This window comes from Poecilia formosa, unplaced genomic scaffold, assembly GCF_000485575.1.
Source record: "Poecilia formosa unplaced genomic scaffold, Poecilia_formosa-5.1.2 Scaffold142, whole genome shotgun sequence".
In the NCBI taxonomy this organism is placed as follows: Eukaryota; Metazoa; Chordata; class Actinopteri; order Cyprinodontiformes; family Poeciliidae; genus Poecilia; species Poecilia formosa.
Window position 1 is genome coordinate 1,489,670 of NW_006800081.1, and position 17,505 is coordinate 1,507,174.

Sequence of the window (17,505 nt, forward strand, 5' to 3'; positions counted from 1 at the left end):
AGAGGGATGTGCGCTGAGCCTCACTTGTAAAAACAGCCAGCTTCAAGGTGGTGAAGAACTACCAAAACCAAAAGATGTTTATGATGGCTTTCATCATGAAAGAAATTGTATTTACAAATTCCATATATTTAAATGTACAGAGTAGAATTAACGTTTTAAGAGATTCTATCAACATTTATGACCAAGTACTCAAAATACGTTTTACAAAAAATTTAATTTCCAGAGTTCTTGATCCTTTCACCATATTTCTAAATATTCAATTTGAATTTATGGCAACTATTTCTACATGTCATATTGCTTAAACAAAAACAAACTAGCAAATCTCACTGTTTTCTGTCTTCAGATATCATGGTAAGTGAGATGTGACGTCATCCCTACATTCAACTTTCTAGACAAATTTCAGAATAATTTCTGATCAAAACTTCTGCCACGTGTTTGTTACCTAAATCCTTTGACATACATTCTACTAATATACATAAATACTGCTAGCATAAAAAAATACAGAAATATGAACATTTAAAACACTACATGCAAGTAGGTATAGTGCATTTTCATTATTCTATTCCAAAACTAGCAAAAAGCTTAAGCCGTATCTACTAACCTGTGACATTACAATAAACGGTGTGTTGGTAAACTTTTGCCTCCTCTGGCTTGAAGACGATGAGAAAGTTTGCTGTAGTGTTAGGCCAGAGCTCTCCCCTCTGAAGCAAAAATGATCATTAATTTAGTGAAATCATGATGCAGATGTAAAACAGAAAATAGCGATACCTAATACTGGTCGCGAACTTGACACACCAAGAACTGTGTTTGCACGCGTGTGTGTATGTTAGGAGTTTAAAAGAAGTGTTTGTGTTCCCTACTACTATCCCCAAATATCTTATCAAAATTTGTGTATTGACTAAATTACATAGTTCACTCTTTCTTCACCAATCTTTCCCTGGCATTCTGTCCACTGTTTCTCAGACATGCTTGAAATACATAAACACACACACTCCATGACCCTGCTCCCACCCCATCCACCCCCACCACACACACACACATGCACAGCAACTATGCTATGAAGCTGTAGGTCAAATAAAATCACAATCTGACGTTGCCTGATGCTCATGCACAAAATATACAGGGTTGGCCAAACAATAACTACAAACTTCACAGGGCCTTCAGATTAGCTCAGGGACAGTGTGAAGAGCTTCATGGGAATGGGTTTCCATGACTGAGCTGATTTATCCAGGTCTAACATCCCCATGTGCAATAATGCTAAACATGACATTCAACAGAGCTGGACACTGGTGAATGTCATGACAAATTGGTTTGGCAGCTGTATGGAGAATGGTACTATTCTAACTCCACTGTGTCAACTGTAAAGCTTATGGTAACAATATTGTAAGGTGTAAGGTGAAAACAATTAGTGGTTTAATAAAAAAAAGAATGAAAGGATAGTACAGTGAAGAAGTGAAAATCCAAACACACCACCGGCTCCAATGTTATGCCGCTGAGTGAAAGTGTAGGAGGGCAGTCCTCTGCAGCTTGGCTATTGCTCTCCTGCAGGCTTTGGGACAGCAGCAGGGGGTGATGGATCGCTTTGGGGTCAGACTCGCACCGACTAGGTCGACACATATTTCCCTCCCTTTTCTCCTCCAACTGCTGAAGCACAGAGTTCTCCCTGGAGAGTGGACAGAAGGGGAAAAGGAATACAAAGTGTAAGTAAGGTGGGCCAAAGTGGAAAAACTGGCTCATGAGAAGAGCAAAAAGCTGCTGACGGACAGAAAGCGAATGCAGTAAGAAAGCTTGACTGTGTGCATTTTAAGCTTTTTCTAATCCAAACCTGAAAAAGGACAGGTCATCTTCTGCCTGACTTGGCAACACTGTCCAATGGTACTTAAGAGGAATGTCACTGCAGTTGGTGAGTGAAACTGTCTGAGAACTGGTCAGGGAGATATAAGTCTTCTTCAGATTTACAGGCTCAGGTTGAAGACAGATGTTCAGTTCCTCCGAAGTCCCAAACAAACTGATGTGGACATCTTCACCTGAGAGAAAGATGTAGAAAACAAGCAATCCTGTTAAAAGTCGTAAAACCAGTGCTTTAATTGTTTCATTAGCTTGATAAGAGAGGGTGAGGTGGAGTGATTTTTACCATTTTTACTTTACAAAACAAATTTAATTAAAGGAAATATTCTGAATAAATAATAGCAAGCTCAACAAAGGCCACAATTTTAAGTCATACATAAATAAAACTGTCTGTTTCAGCTGTATAAGAAGATGCTTGAAGACAATGTGAGACAATTGTAAAAAAAAAAAAATAATTAAAACTGAAGCAGAACTAGTCATTGAGTTTGTCCTTGATTAAAGCAACAACCAGGAAAAAAAAGATGCAAAATCAGGTTTTGTATAAAGCCACCAAGAACAAGGAGCCATGTAAATTTAGTAACTCTTTGTTTACATTCAAATCAGAGACAATGCAATTTACGCATGAAGGCGAAATGATTTTCTTTTAGTCCTTGTTTGGTGAACGTCTCTTGTAAAATTTCCACTATAATTAAAATATTCTATTGCAGGTACATATGGATACATGCAGAGTTACACTGTTATTCTGGTAATGACAAAAGCAAAATTCTGACTGAACACATTTGGCTGTGGCCTTTTGCTTCTGTGGTTTGTAATAAGATCAACAATGTTTAACATTTTTACAAGCAGCTCAGCGATGGTGATTTTTCTCACACTATCTAGTTTTTTTTAACAGATAAAACCTCTTTGATGTGAGTAACTTCAGAAGCACATCTAAGGTTGCTAGATAAGTGTCTGCTCAGTTCAGTAGAGAAAGAATGGGATTTGCAAGGCCCAAGACAATCCAGTTTAAAATACATTTAACGTCAGAATATTACATGAGGCGTATAACAAAACATTTTAAGACAAAAATGTGGGCATATTCTAAAGCATGATTAATTCCCGATTAAACATTACTTTCAAAATGTACTTTTAATCTGAACGCATATTCTAATTTATTGAATGACTGTAGATTCACATGGATATTATGAACAGTATAAGGAGAATAATCATAAATCAAACATAATTGTCATTTCAACACATATTGAAAAATTTAATTCTATTTTAGCGTGGCCTTTCAAATTCAACATCAGACACAGCTATGTCTTTCTGTCCCACCTCAATGAACATAAAAGAAAGTGTTCAGCAGGCAGTCACCATATTCTTTCATTAATGATCTTCATTAATCGAGGGAGTTACGTTTTATTTTCCTTGTAGTTATCTTAAGCCAGCAAACAATCATAAGACCAAAGCAAGAAATACTTTTTTTAATCCCAGTTGTAGGTCTAAGCAGCTTCTTTTGTTGCCTTTTTCATGGCATTCATCTATCTAAATGAGCTCTTCTCCACATTTTCATTTAAATGAATCATTTAACATGTTGCTTCTTAAAAGGGAACAGAGATTTTATTGAATGTCAATAACTAAAACCACAAATTAAAACAAGTGGACCTAAAGAAAGAAAAATGGTTCTGATATCTGAGACAGCTGGCTGTTTCGGAAAACATAAATAGTAAAAGCCAGTGATCAATCAATAAGATTCAAAATCCTTCAAAAAGGGTAAAAGTTTGAATTAGAAAATCTATTAAGGTTTAAAGATTTTCTCAATAAAGATAAATAAAAGAATCGAATCCATCTCTTGCTGGGTTTTATAAGGAGTGATAGGTGACTAGAATCTGAAAAAAGTTTCTATTACTGACTTGTGGAGATGCTCTGAAATGAAATAAAAATACTTAGAAAGCAAACAGTGAATAGTTTTTGCTAGATAAAGAATATTTGATATAGATAAATGTAGATTAGTAAAATCTGCTTGTAATTAAAAGTAAATGCATAGTGAGATTTAAAGAGTGCTCAAGTTTGCTTCTAATTACCACAGACAGTTCTATCATGTGCAAGAGAATATATATAAAGTATGGCACAGAGCCACAGAAAGGCTGATTTATTTCTACAGGAATGTCTGTAAATTGTTGAGATATCATCAATTGACTAGAAGCAAAAGAAAAAAAAACAAAACATATGAGGTGGACCATGAATGATGGAAGGAAATGAGAGGAAGAGAAACAAGAATTGTGGGATACAGAGAGAAAAGCAATTATCTCTTAGGACTGTGATGTTATGACAGGATCTGACAGGCAGGGAGAGCTACAGCTTATTGCTCAGCTTCCATCACGGACGTCTCTTACCCGATTCTCCTCCTGCTGGCTTTCTTTTCTCATAATTTCTTTGAGAACCCAGCAGCAGGGCTCATCAGCTCCCTCAATACATTGATTACTGCAGATGCCGCAGGAGGTTTGTGGGGGAGTACAACTATCCACACATGCTTGAGTCTGAACGCTTGTATGTTTTGTTTGTGTACGCTGCCTTTTCTTAAATTGTTTGGTGTGCTTGCAAACAACCATCAGAGTCCCATCAGTGCTGCAGACCTGTCAAAGTAAATGCTTCAGCAATCCCTAAGCGCTGTCCATCTTGTGCTTAAAATTGGTGGCAGCAACAAAGTCTGATGTTTTCAAGACACAACAAAGATTTTAAAACATCGCACAGACAGCAAAGCAAGCTGTAACATTTTTAAACCTGCACTGGCTTTGAACAGAAAGCAGCAGATATGATGCCGCGGGTCTGGGCGTGCATGCAAAGCGACACACTAAAACACACAGATGAACTGTGCAATCTATTTTTCAGATTTGTTCAGGTGTTGGTCATTTCACCACTTTGTACATTTTGTACTGACCATGCTTCAATTTTCAATTTTCATGTTTTCAGCTTCAACAACTTCAAATTTGAAATGATATTATTATTTCTATTCATACTCTACGGTAAGGAAATGTTATCAAACTTCAAATATGCAAAGATAAAAGCTAGACAAAGAATCTATTCCCCATAAAATAAAATAGAAAAAAGATCAGCAGTATTTCACACACACACGGTTATTAAAAGGAGAAATATGTCTACCTTGATGATGCATAGCTAACACGATTAAACTATTTTTTTTTCTTTTTGGCATGTGTAAAATATCACAGGATTCAGAAAGTCTGAAAATAGCTTTCAAAGAGACTTATGTGACCAGCCTGGTCACACATGAACTAGAGCTTATTTATCCCAGTCCCTAATGTGTTTATGTTTTGAAGTCACTATTTTTAGACCCCAGCATTTAGCTAGCAGATGAATGGTTGCTGTTCATTAGTAAAAAAAAAATCTGACTGCAGACAAAAATTTGTACAAAACTCTTAAACCAAGCTTGTACACTGCATGGCAGAGAGGTCAAAGGTTTTTCATTCAATATCCATCCATCCATCCATCCATCCATCCATCCATCCATCCATCCATCCACTCACCTGCTCAACCAGGTGAGAGCAGGCAGGTTGTCACTTTCCGACAGGGCAACACACACACTAGACAAAATACTTCACACAAACATACACATGTTTACATCTTTCTATGTCACAAGGTCTTTGAAATGACTTCCATTTATATTTCCTTCATTTCTACAGTCCAGCCATGACCCTTTTCCAAAAACAGGACTTCTTCTTATGGAGTTCAGACTCTGGGTTCTGTTGCTGAAAGACAGCTAGGCAAATAAACTTGACTTGCATGTCATGATTGTTGATTGAAGCATTGATTAAAAATTCAATCAATGCTTTTATCTCATAATAAATTTGTTGATTTTATTGCAAAGTACAATCTGTACTGGTGGAGTACAAACATAACATATTGATACAGAAACTATCCTTTTGTGATTTTGGTGTTTTAGCAGCTCTGATGCTTTCTATGATGACTTCAGATTTCCACATGGTCCATCAGGAGGTGTTTTAAAAGAGCCATGATGATAGAACAGTAACCACTAATTATGCCAGTAATGCAGACAAAACAATAAATTTTGTACTCATGGCTATTAGCTGAACATATGCACGGTGAGTTAATAACCTTAGGGAATGTATTTGCAAGGCTGTGAAGATAGTGTGACATAAAAACAGGAAATACAACCAAAAGCCCATCTAACAAATCTGACATGCAGTACAGACATTATTGCCACTTCTCTTATTGTGAATCTGTGTTTGGCTGTTTGTGTGTTGTAACTCAGTAACTCTGTTTTGCTTTCGGGTCATTGCTAGTCTCAGAATCTTATTAAGGTGTTTATCTCCATGACTACAGCAAATATATTTTCTCCTTTCCAGTTCTATTTTATGCAAGCTCCAAACTATATTTCTAGTCTCAATTTGTGTCTTCAGACCACTCATACATATAATTTGGAACTGTTAATATTAAAATAGATTATATTTATCGGCCATATTTAATGTTACGAAATTATAGGAGAGTCCTCTCTGAGTTAATATTCATGTTAAATGACAGCAGGTTTAACAAGAATATGGATATAAGTTTCACAGTCTGTCAAATAAATGTATACAAATCTCTGAAAGTGTGCAGCCTCTCATTTAGGTCACCTCTTACAGTGTGTAAGGATTTTGTTTTAGATGAAATAACACCAATAAGGACAGTAACAATGAAATCACTATCATGTCCTCAAAATTAAAGTTTGTTTTTGTTCGTGTTGCAAAATTCAACATTGGAAGAATTTCACCGGAATTAACCAGTATTTATTGGACTTTATACAAATAGGAAGAAAGAAACATGGAAATATAAAATATTAAAAGACTAGCCCTTAACAGGGATTTTAAATATGAAGAAAATATATTTTAGCATAATCTTGACTAAACAATAAGATTTCATGCAAGTGAACTTGATGAGGAAGGTGCAGAAGAGGTCATACCCCCACATGCAGTAATATCATAAAATGTGCAGTTGACTTTTAGAGCTCAGAAGCGAGCCCACTTAATTGAGCCTGTGGTCTGCATACAGTAAAGTAGGTTTTGTAGACAAAATAATATAAATATAAGTATTTTTGATATAAGGTATTAAAGTTTAGCTTCACTTAGATTTCTGTCTATAAAAAACTGTTATATTTGTGCTTGCATATAGTTGTTTGTTTCTAGTTAATGCCCTTTAGTTTCTATAATTCCCACTGAATTGTAATTTGGAATATTTTCAAAATTACCAATGTTAACTTCAAAAGGATAGTGAAAGGAAAGTATTTGGACACAATGGACATTTTGACGATAAGCTTAAATGAGTCTCACCAGTGTCGTACTGCAGGATGAGGTCTTCCTGGAACTGTCCAACTTTCATGGGCTGGAAAATCACAGTCACCTGGATGCCTTCCCCAACATCGAGAATATCAGTAGAGGGCGTCACTGAGAAAGGACTGTTCACAACAAAATCAGCCATGAACAACTGAGACATAGATCTGTGATTATTGAAATCTTATACAATGTTTCCAGTCACTATAGCTCCTGGATATTTTCTAAACAGAATTACTTTTTTTTTTATTCATTTTGAACAGTTTTATTCACATCTGTTTTGAATATAAAATGTCTGAGAAATATCTCATTTGAACTCATGATATGTACTAGTTCTAACCTTTTTGTGTGCAACTTGAAATTGGCCTTACAGTTGCCTATGTTGCAAACAAAGTGAGTTTTCTCTGTGGATGCTTTCACTAGACAAGTAGGTAAATGAATCTCATCTTTAAAGTCAAGTATGGCGCGGGGGCCAATGGCACGAATTGGAATCTCAAAACATTCTCTTGGAGAAACACAAATCAGTCTGTGGCTGTAATCCTAAATTGAGAGAAGGAACAGACACAAAAGTTAAAAAGACAAACCAATGAATAACTGAGATTTTTTTCCTCGCAAAATATATAGACCCAACTAGTTTATATATACATTTTACTCAAATAAAACAAAACTCTTACATCAGTTATAACCCACTTAAAAATTTATTTTAATATATAGATAAAACTAGACATATCTGGACACCAAATCTCAACAATCCAACTGGATTGAATTACAGTTTTTAATAACATACATATGGTATTAATAACAGTGTACTCCTCAGTCAATCGTGAAACAGCCTTTGCTATAAAGATAAAATTGAGCTTACAAGGAAGTCACAAGTACTACAGATAAAGAGATGTGATTCATAAGTCTTACCACTAAACTCAAAGCCAGGACATCATCATCACATAAAAAGATCATTCTGATAACTGTTAAAGAAAATAATAACTATGACAGTGAAATTAGATTTCTACACTTGACAGCAAGTCTCCTCAAACAGCTACCCTGTAACTCTCTAAGAAAATGTTTTCTAAATTCAAATACATCCTCCCAAAAGCACAATATTTTATCTACCTAAAACTTTCTGCTTCATACATTTTGTAATGAATATTATTAGGAACAGCACCTTGCTCTCCTGTGGAGTGAAGAATACCATAAAACTGGCACTCATTCCTGGTGCTATTTTGCTTCTCCCAGTCTCTGGACCAGCCACGTAAAACTGTTCTGAAATATCCTGGTCCAACTTCACAGGGTGTGCAACCTTAAACAAAACAACAATTGCTGAAACAGCTGAAACAAAGTAGAATTCACAGAGTACTAAAACTGACTCCTGCTTGTACATGTCTGTTTCAATCCACCATGACCTTTTGCAATTATTTGCCATTACTTGCACACAACGCTGCTATAATAAGACACAACATGTTTATTTTTGCTTGGACAAGCCAAGTTTTGTCCATTTATCCCCAAATATGTTATGACTGAAAGACTCATGAAGTCATATATTGCTTTTAATCAGATGTATTTGAAAGATTCAAATTTTCATTTGATCAAACCTGGTCATTGTTGAGAAGCAGCAGAGGCAAACTGTAGGTTTGTAAGGGAATAAAGTTCTGGAAGACCAGCTCTGATGGGTAAGGCTGGAAAATCGGATGGTCCGGTTTTACTGGGGACAGCTGAAAAAAAAACACATGCATGCATATTTCTAAAGAACTCCTTCTGAAGCAGCGTCTTGCAAAATAATTCATGCGCCTTTAAACCATTCCACATTTTGAAACAGTACACCCACAAGCTTTAAGCCTCTGTTTTAGGATTTTATGTGACAGGTCAACATATGATGGCACTCATTTGTGAAGAAAAAGGAAAATAATGGTTTCCACATTTTCTTTAAAAACTTGGAAACCGAAAGGTGGTATGCATTTAGTAGTTTGTAGATTGATACCCCTATTTAAGTACTATGCAACAAAGTAATTAATATTTAGAGTCCACAGGTCTTTTATTTAATCTCAGTGTAAATACAGCTGTTCAGTTAAGGCCTAAAAGGTTTATTAGAAAACATTAGTGAACAAACAGCATTATCAAGAACGAAGAAAACAGCAACTGACCGACACCTATTTTGTTTGATTTAGGTAATGAAGCTTGCCTTAAGGCATGAGGTGGATAACAAAAAAATATTATTATACTTCACAGTTAATCAAGTTTTACAATACAGAATGCTGGATAGAGTCTGGCAAAACAAATGTGTTTTATCATTGTGTAATTTATCTGTTCCTTGCTTATCTGCACCTGGAAAATACTACAAGAAACTTTTAGTATTCCAGAGTTCTCAAGACTGAATGACATGTATGCAGACAGTAGAAAGAGGATCTGAAATGGTTTTACCTGTGTTTTAAGAGGTAAAGGTAGCAGAAAAGCAGTTCCCAGGATTCAGACATTAAGCGGAAAAAATCTAAAAATAGCATTGCCTGTTTTTAAACGTCTCTAAATCTTACAAGCTATATATAGAACAACATAGCTTATTGCAGTTAATCTAAATTACTTCTGTTCTGACCTATTTGGTGGATACTCAGCAAGACTTTCATTTATCCCTGCAGGATAAGTGGCCCATATTGGATATTTGTCACTTTCAGATTTGCATATTTAATAAGTCAACAGAAAAGCATACAAGGTGAGATGCTAATTTTTTAATTTGCTGAGGAGGTATTTATTAATTTTAAATACCTTGAATGAACTTTTGACAGCAAAGTACGCTAGTCAAATAGCAGCTGCTGACTGATGGAAGCTAATTTGGTGCATAAAGTGCATCATATTATTGGTATTTTATATGATAGACCGACACAAAGTAGGGCATACTTTTGAACAGAAGTTTAAAAGTTATGTCTTCCAGTAATTTTCTTCCTGGAAAAAAGACACATTGTCACATTTCTCACAAGTAGATAAAAAGTCTGCCGTGTAGTTGTATTCAATCTTCTTGAGTCAGCATTTGTCTGTCTCTACCAGCTTTGCATACTACTATAGAGACTTATTTCTTGCAGTTTATTTTTTGTAGCTGAGAATTTGTTTCTCTTTTTTTGACTGGATAGAGAGCATTCTGCAAACATCAATTTTCATGTCCTGCAAAAGATTAATTCCATGTGGTTGAGAGCTTGGATTGGACTATTCTAACACATGAATATGAATTGATCTAAACAATTTTACTGTTGTTCTGGCTGTATGTTTAAAGTCGTTTTCCGGCTGGAAGGTAAACCGCAGGCCCGATCTTAAGTCTTTTGCTGACTCTATAATTTCCCAGTTTCTGCGAAGATAAAAGTATCTTCACACCAAACCCACAGTGAAGTGTAGTCCAGAGAACTGCTCCTCACTGTGGGTGTGGTGTATTCAGGCCAATGTGCATTGTTACTCGTTTGTCAGATATTTAATTTTCCAATTAAGCCAAAACCATATTTTGCTTCATAAGACCAGATCACTTTGTCCACTTGTGTGATGTGTTATCAACATGGCTTGTGGGTAACTTAGAAATTGGATTTTCATGGCTTTCTTCTTGCCACTCTTCCACCAACAGTAGATTTATTGTCTGTAAGACTCACAGCTATCCCGTCAACAGATTATCCCATACTAGTTCTAAAACTCTGCAGCCTCTTGGCTGCTTCTTCTTTTAATGCTTTCCTCGCTCACAAGTCAGTTAGGTTGCATCTCATCTGACAAACTTCAGAGGTTTTCAAGGAACAGCTGTAATTGTACAAAGACTACATTGCACACTGATGGACTCTATTTACTAAAAGAATAATGAGAAACCTTTCATACAATATGTTTTTATTATATGTTTTTATTCATTGTTAGGATTGTCATTTATAATGTTTTAATAGCACAAAATGTAAGCTGTTTATAAATCCAATCTCGGGACCAACGGTTCATGTGTCATCTCAAACCATTACAACTGATTTATCTCATATATTATTACTAAAAAGGTCTGGAGGAATGACAACATTTGCTGACATCTACCATGCTATGAGTGGTGTTGCCTTCTGGAGTCTCGAGCTTGAGGGGCAGATGGATCTCTGTGATGTTATTCAGGCGCTCCTCTGAGGACTGCATCATTTCTTGCTTAAAAACTGATGGAGTCATCTGCAATCACACAACAGGGTCTATTATCCAGTCTGCACTGGCTGTATCTTTATTGTCAGATCAAACACCAGTAATGAAAAAGCTTAGTTCGGTGAGAGCAATCAACCATATTTTGTGGTTAAAATCTAAGCTACACAATCTGATGGCGCCTCCTTATCAGTGTACCAGAGACAAAGAAACATCTAACTGCACTTAGCCCATATCAGGGGTAGGTCAAAAAGGAATTTCAGCTGGATTAATAATGTAGCAGGAAGTCTTATGATAAATGCAATATTTAACAGCTGACAGGTTTGGATTCATAAAACACTGCTCAGAAGCAATTAAGCTGCTTTAGAGAAGGAAGGAAAGGAGTTAAATAATATGATTGAGTGGAAATTTTATTTATTCCACAAACTTAGCAGAGGGGGGGCTGTTCATTTACCAACTTGTTCTTAATAAACTGTTTTCTTTAGCATTCATTAGAGGCTCAACATCTCAAAAGGCTATTATTAAGTTGTGACGTGAGGGCAAAGGTAAAATAGGACATAAATTGTTCCAGCCAACCACATCCAGAGTCAGATGCTGAAACAGCTTTAGCCATTTAACTACCTGAAAATCTGAATACAGAGAGACACATGTTTAGTTGAATATGGATCTCACGTCAATCTGAGAGCATTCATAAAAGAAGCAGGATAAAGCACTGGCATAAAATTGCCACTGCAGTCAAGGATTGATTTTTGTTTCCTATAAGGAGCCAAACTAATTATTAGTGCAATTGGTCATTTGAAGAAGGTTCTTTAAAAGCATTAGACAATATCCAAAATGCAGTTCACTGATTACAGTGAGCATGAGAGCTCATCAGGGAAACCCATCTCAAATGTTTCCAGTTTTTTTTTTCTTTTTTTTTCTGTTTTTTTTTACTTTTGATGATGCTATTGATAAATAAAGCACACAGAAACAGCAGGATCTGCTCACCCGCCTTGGCTTCTCGTCCTTTGGAAGGACTTTCAGTTTAAGAAGCCTAACTGTTTTCATCTGAATGACCTCTGTAGTACAATCACCTGAAAAAAAAAAACATGGTGTATGTTACTTAATTCTTGCAAAACAATTTGTAACACATAGCAAGATGAATTCCAGCTAATCCGCAGCAGAGACTCTCTGGAGAGGTTAATGCAGCGCAGAAAATAATTAGCCACTCTCCCACACCGCTCTCCTTGTGTAGATAGTACAATTTTCAAACTACGAATAACCAGACACACGAGCACTTATTTTTCCTGTATCAGCTACACAATAAGCAGTACAGGGGTGTAATATCTCATATCACCTCCTGATTAATACAAATGATTGTTTTTAATTTTGGCTGAAAGCAACATTTCTTCATAAAATTATAGCTTCAAACTATAGGCTGAGTCACAGGTGCTGTAAATGTTTTAGAATTAAACAAAAGAGAAAACGTCTTTGTTGTGCTAAGAACGTAATATTGAACTACAAAAAATAGCTGTTCCTAGCGAAACAGCCGTGAGAATGCATATTTGCAGAATGACTGCAGCAGACTATAGTCATTCTGCAAGAAAAAGTAGAGAAAAGCTTAAGAAGTAGAAGAAAGCAGAAGAAATTGAAATAGTTGAAACAGATGAACAGTGAAACATAGCAACATAGGAAGATGCATAAAATAGCAGAAGCAGAAATTATTACAAAGCTAGAAATATTTGAAGAGGTGAAACATAGCAACACAAAAACCATAAAGGAGCAGAAGAGGCTGAACAGTTTGATATATGAATTGCTAAAATTGATTAAAGATTGCAGAAGACCTTAAACAATATTAAAACCAGTAGAAGTAGAAGGCATACAGAAAAGTACACAAGCAGAATGCATAGGAACAGATAAAAACAGAGCACAAGAGAAAAATACATTGAAAGAATAGGAGAAAGTGTGACATGACTGTACTCCAGAGGAGTTTGACAGAAAACAGTAAGACATTCTCACTGACTAGTTCTTTATTATTATTAAAACAGAAACACTAGTAGTGAGAATTCTCACTATTCTATTATTTATTATCCAGTCTTCCGTACGTTTTTAGTCGTTTAACTACTTTTGCTATCTGTCACTAATTCATATATCAAAACGTTCAGCTTCTTCAGGAGAATGGTGCTATTCTTCTGAATAGCACCATTCTCAACAGTTGCTAGAGTGTACACTCTAATAACTGCCGTTTTTGAACTTTTTCTGCTTTTTCACAAAATGATGCTGTTCATACATATTTCACTGTAGAGAAATAATGTATGCATTAAAATGTAGCCACGTGTGTCTACTTTATGGAATTATTACTATTATTGCTACAGGTCTTACTGTTTTCTGTCAAACTCCTCTGGAGTACAGCACATGTCACAATTTCTCTTATTCTTTCAATGTATTTTTCTCTTGTGCTCTGTTTTTATCTGTTTCTATGCATCCTGCTTGTCAACTTTTCTGTATGCCTACTGGTTTTCCTATCTTTTAAGGTCTTCTGCAAGTTTTAGCAATTCCTATATCAAACTGTTCTGCCTCTTCTGATCCTTTCTGTTTAATGTTTTGCTATATTTCACTGCTCTGCTACGTTTCGGTTGCTAGGCAACCGAAACGTAGCAACTGATTAAACAGTTTCACTGTTCTACTGTTTCAACTATTTCTGGTTTTGTACTGATTTCCGCTTCTGCTAATTTATGCTGTTTGCTACGATTACTGATGGTAGTTTTAAGTCCTGAAACTACCATCAGTAACTGTATAACCTAACACGTTGGAGTTATTTTTGGTTTTAGAGTATAACAACATTTTGCCAGATGAAGGTTTCTACTCACCGGAATGTAAATGTCGAAAATGATGACGTCAGCTTATTCTTCTTCTTGGGTTTTTGTGGGATGAGTTCTTGTGAGAAATTCTGTTCCCCTGTGAAAATCTGTTCCCCCTGTGTCGGGAGCGCGTATTGCAGCCAGAGAAGTGGATCCGGTGGGCGGATCTGACCATTTTCACGGCGCTTCTGATCGACTTCTCTGTAAAACCTACTCATATAATCATGTCAATGTTGTAACTTTCAGTTTAATCGGCAGCTATCAAAATAAAAATAAATAAACGAGGTCCTGTGTGGAGGTCTTTTTTACGCTGTTTTGTGTCATTTTAAACGCGAAGAGAATCGATCTTTTTTTTTTTTTTCAGCTTTTGTCTCGTAAGCCTGACAAATAAAAGTCAGTAAACAAACAGGTTTCCAACACGTAGTGTGCATTTATAATTTTTCATTTCTGATAAAGGAGGAGGGAAGCTGGCCGATAGCAGGGCACAAAAATAAAGACTTCCTGAAAAGATCAGAGTGTAGACTTTTTGGTCAATCACGTTCTAATGTAAAATATGACAGATTACTGGATTAAGGAAATGTCTAGTATGCTATCACACATAATAATTTTTTAGAATTTGGAAACAGTTGATTTTTATTTCCCAAAGTTATGGGGGGAGAAGAGGAGAAAATTGATATTTCAGCGGCCTGAAATAATGTGTTCCCCCTCTTTAAAATGGAAACAAATCAATTTACCTGCAAAGTCTTTTACTGTGTTAATTCCCCTCATCATCAACAAGAAATCCTGTGATTTTCGTAACATTTTCTCTTTTTTTGCCAAAGTTAGGATGGGGGAATAAAATATTTTAACCGCCTGATAAAATCTGTTCCCCCTACATAAAATGGAAACAAATTAATTTACCTGTAAGTCTTTTACTGTGTTGATTCCCCTCATCATCAACAAGAAATCCTGCAAGTTTGAAAACATTTCCTCTTTATTTCCCAAAGTTAGGATAGGGGAACAAAATATTGTAGCTCTTTCAGCCACCTGAAGTAATATGTTCCCCCTACATAAAATGGAGATGTACAGTGAATTAATTTATTTGTTACCTAAAATTTGAATCAGTAAATGAAGCTGTATATTTCAGTTTGCAGAAAAACTCCTAGCAAAAGTGGTTGTGGATTTTCCTGTTTCTACTGCGGCGGAAATGAGGTTGGACATTGCTGTGAGACTTATTCTTAACAGTGGTGATTATAACATTAATATTCTTATTTTGAGTGTTAATGAAAATTTTTATCATGACCATAACAAAAAAAAAGTACTTAGCCTAAAACTTAATACATCAAGATGTGAAGTCAACATGTGACGCTGAGGGAACCTGCCCAAGCGTCAATATATGACGAGTCGGGAGTGAGAATGTGTTGAAATAACACATTACGTGCTCCAAATATCAAACCACTTCCCACGTTTTTAATTTTATCTCTCTTCCCTTTATTGACATCTGGTCCATTCAGAGTGCCATTAAAACTGTTAAACTGATGCAATTCTTTTAAAAGTTAAATTTCCTATTATTTTGCCCATTGGCCACATTCCCAGACAGTTCACTGGACGAGATTAACATACACTATGTATGTACATCTGTGTTGTGTCCAGATTTGACGTAGCAATTGTTCTCTGAACTAGGAATTCACTGAATACTCAAACAGTCAGAACATTATGAATTGTTCCTTCTAGGTAATGGCTGCCATTGAAGCATAAATAACAGCTACAATTGTGTGCAAGTCTTTTCTCTCAAGATTTTTTCACAGCTCATCCAGATGGAGGCTCTGGGGAGTGCCGATGTTGAGCCTTTCACCTCAAAACCTGCAACGAATTGCCAGTGATTTCTGTCTTGCTGCTGATCCAAGATGTGCACTGGTGGACCACAAGGCACTCTTGACGTTTTACCGATGGGGCTTCATACTGACGTGGAATTTCTTGACTTTCACTGCATTTTTTGTTATCATGAATTTGTAAACTGCATCTTTTTTTCTTCTAATATAAGATAATCAGAAGACTGTCAAACAACATTAATCCCTTTTGTTTTTATGGTCTGTTTTCAAGGAGAGGTATTGCTCGTTATAATGCCTCTGTTTTGTCTATACCATTTGTTTTGGCTGTGTATTTAGAATGACTGTTATTTAGCACTGAACGACATCTTGAAAGGATGTATTATGCCCGAATCAGGGCAGTTTGATTTATTTACTGGCAAGAATCAACTGATTGGTGGTACTTTCACGAGAGGACAGGAATGTTTTTTGTTTGTTTGGGTTTTTTTTTGTTTGGTTTTAACTCCTGATCACTTTCAGATTTATGTTGGGTGAGCATGTATTCAATCGGTTTCATGAAACTTTAGATGAAACCAAAGTAAAACCTTTAGGCCTGTTTAGGTCGGCATCATCCTTAATACACCATTCTCACAGTGACACATGGTGGGCGCAGCATCTTGCTGAGGGGTTTTCTTTAGTCAGGACACAAAAACATACACAGCAATGACAAATTGTGAAAAAGTTCAAAATGATTTGTGAGGTTTGTATTCAAAATTATTAACCTGTGTGATCATTCATTTTTTTAATCCACTAATCCCTTTGGCTGCCCTGGTGATGGTTCATCTGAGGATTCAACACTTTTCATAAAAACCAGGAGGCTTTGTCATATTTTCAGCCCCACAACCAAGTCACACTTGTTTAGAACACCAGTGCCGAAAATAAAGTGTGCCTGAAAGCAGAAAAAAACACAGTGCCTGTCGCGGTGTTGCCTTTGCTTAAATTAAGTTATTTATTTGTTTGTTTAGTAGAGCGTTCTTGGGAGAGGGGAGGGAACACTTCCTTCCACCAGGGGGCAACACTGCGTCATTTTAAACTCACTCTCTCCTGAACTTTCTTTCGCAACCTCTGTTTTGGAGGAAGGTGGTGCTATTGTGGACAAGCGCTTGGCGCTCCTGCAGATGAGCGTGTGTTCTCCAGGCTGCCCTGATGGATAAATGCTGAGAGGCGGCCGAGCCCATGGTGACCTCTGTCGCTTTTACTATGTCTGCAGAGGCAGCAATGATGCTCTGTCGGAGGACCCGAAGTCTGGTGCGCGGATGAGTTTTCGAGTGCGCTGCAGCCTGAGCAGAAGAAACACGATCTGGCAGACTGGATGCAAACCACCCAGGATGTTTTAACTGCGCTGCCTGTTAACTTTTTGTCTTTTAATTCTTTTGCTGTTTTTGACTTCATTTGGATGCCTTTTTGTGGGAGTTTTCGTGTTGCTCTGCAGGGAGCAGACATGGTTTTGCGCACTGGAAGTTTAACCCTGCTCTCCTAAACCCCCCCTCTTTTGGGTTTTTTTTTTTTTTTTTTTTTTTT

At 36.4% G+C, this 17,505-nt stretch overlaps 2 protein-coding genes across 3 annotated transcripts in view; one reads left to right on the forward strand and one right to left on the reverse strand.

Moving 5' to 3' along the window:
* Nucleotides 1-14,308, reverse strand: part of LOC103145508 (hydrocephalus-inducing protein) — a 64,185-nt gene extending 49,877 nt beyond the window's left edge. The window contains exons 1-10 of the mRNA XM_016676788.1: nucleotides 14,147-14,308; nucleotides 12,285-12,370; nucleotides 11,208-11,330; nucleotides 8,762-8,881; nucleotides 8,335-8,469; nucleotides 7,513-7,712; nucleotides 7,173-7,297; nucleotides 1,826-2,027; nucleotides 1,471-1,663; nucleotides 602-701 (exon numbers count right to left, since the gene is read on the reverse strand). Of these exons, the coding sequence (XP_016532274.1) occupies nucleotides 602-701; nucleotides 1,471-1,663; nucleotides 1,826-2,027; nucleotides 7,173-7,297; nucleotides 7,513-7,712; nucleotides 8,335-8,469; nucleotides 8,762-8,881; nucleotides 11,208-11,330; nucleotides 12,285-12,344 (1,258 nt within the window). The 5' untranslated portion in view covers nucleotides 12,345-12,370; nucleotides 14,147-14,308. The remainder of the gene's footprint in view (nucleotides 1-601; nucleotides 702-1,470; nucleotides 1,664-1,825; nucleotides 2,028-7,172; nucleotides 7,298-7,512; nucleotides 7,713-8,334; nucleotides 8,470-8,761; nucleotides 8,882-11,207; nucleotides 11,331-12,284; nucleotides 12,371-14,146) is intronic.
* Nucleotides 14,309-17,065: 2,757 nt separating this feature from the next.
* Nucleotides 17,066-17,505, forward strand: part of LOC103145469 (Na(+)/H(+) exchange regulatory cofactor NHE-RF2) — a 31,757-nt gene continuing 31,317 nt past the window's right edge. For both annotated transcript variants that reach the window (XM_007562919.2, XM_016676883.1), the window contains exon 1: nucleotides 17,066-17,232. In XM_007562919.2, the coding sequence (XP_007562981.2) occupies nucleotides 17,161-17,232 (72 nt within the window). In that variant the 5' untranslated portion in view covers nucleotides 17,066-17,160. The remainder of the gene's footprint in view (nucleotides 17,233-17,505) is intronic.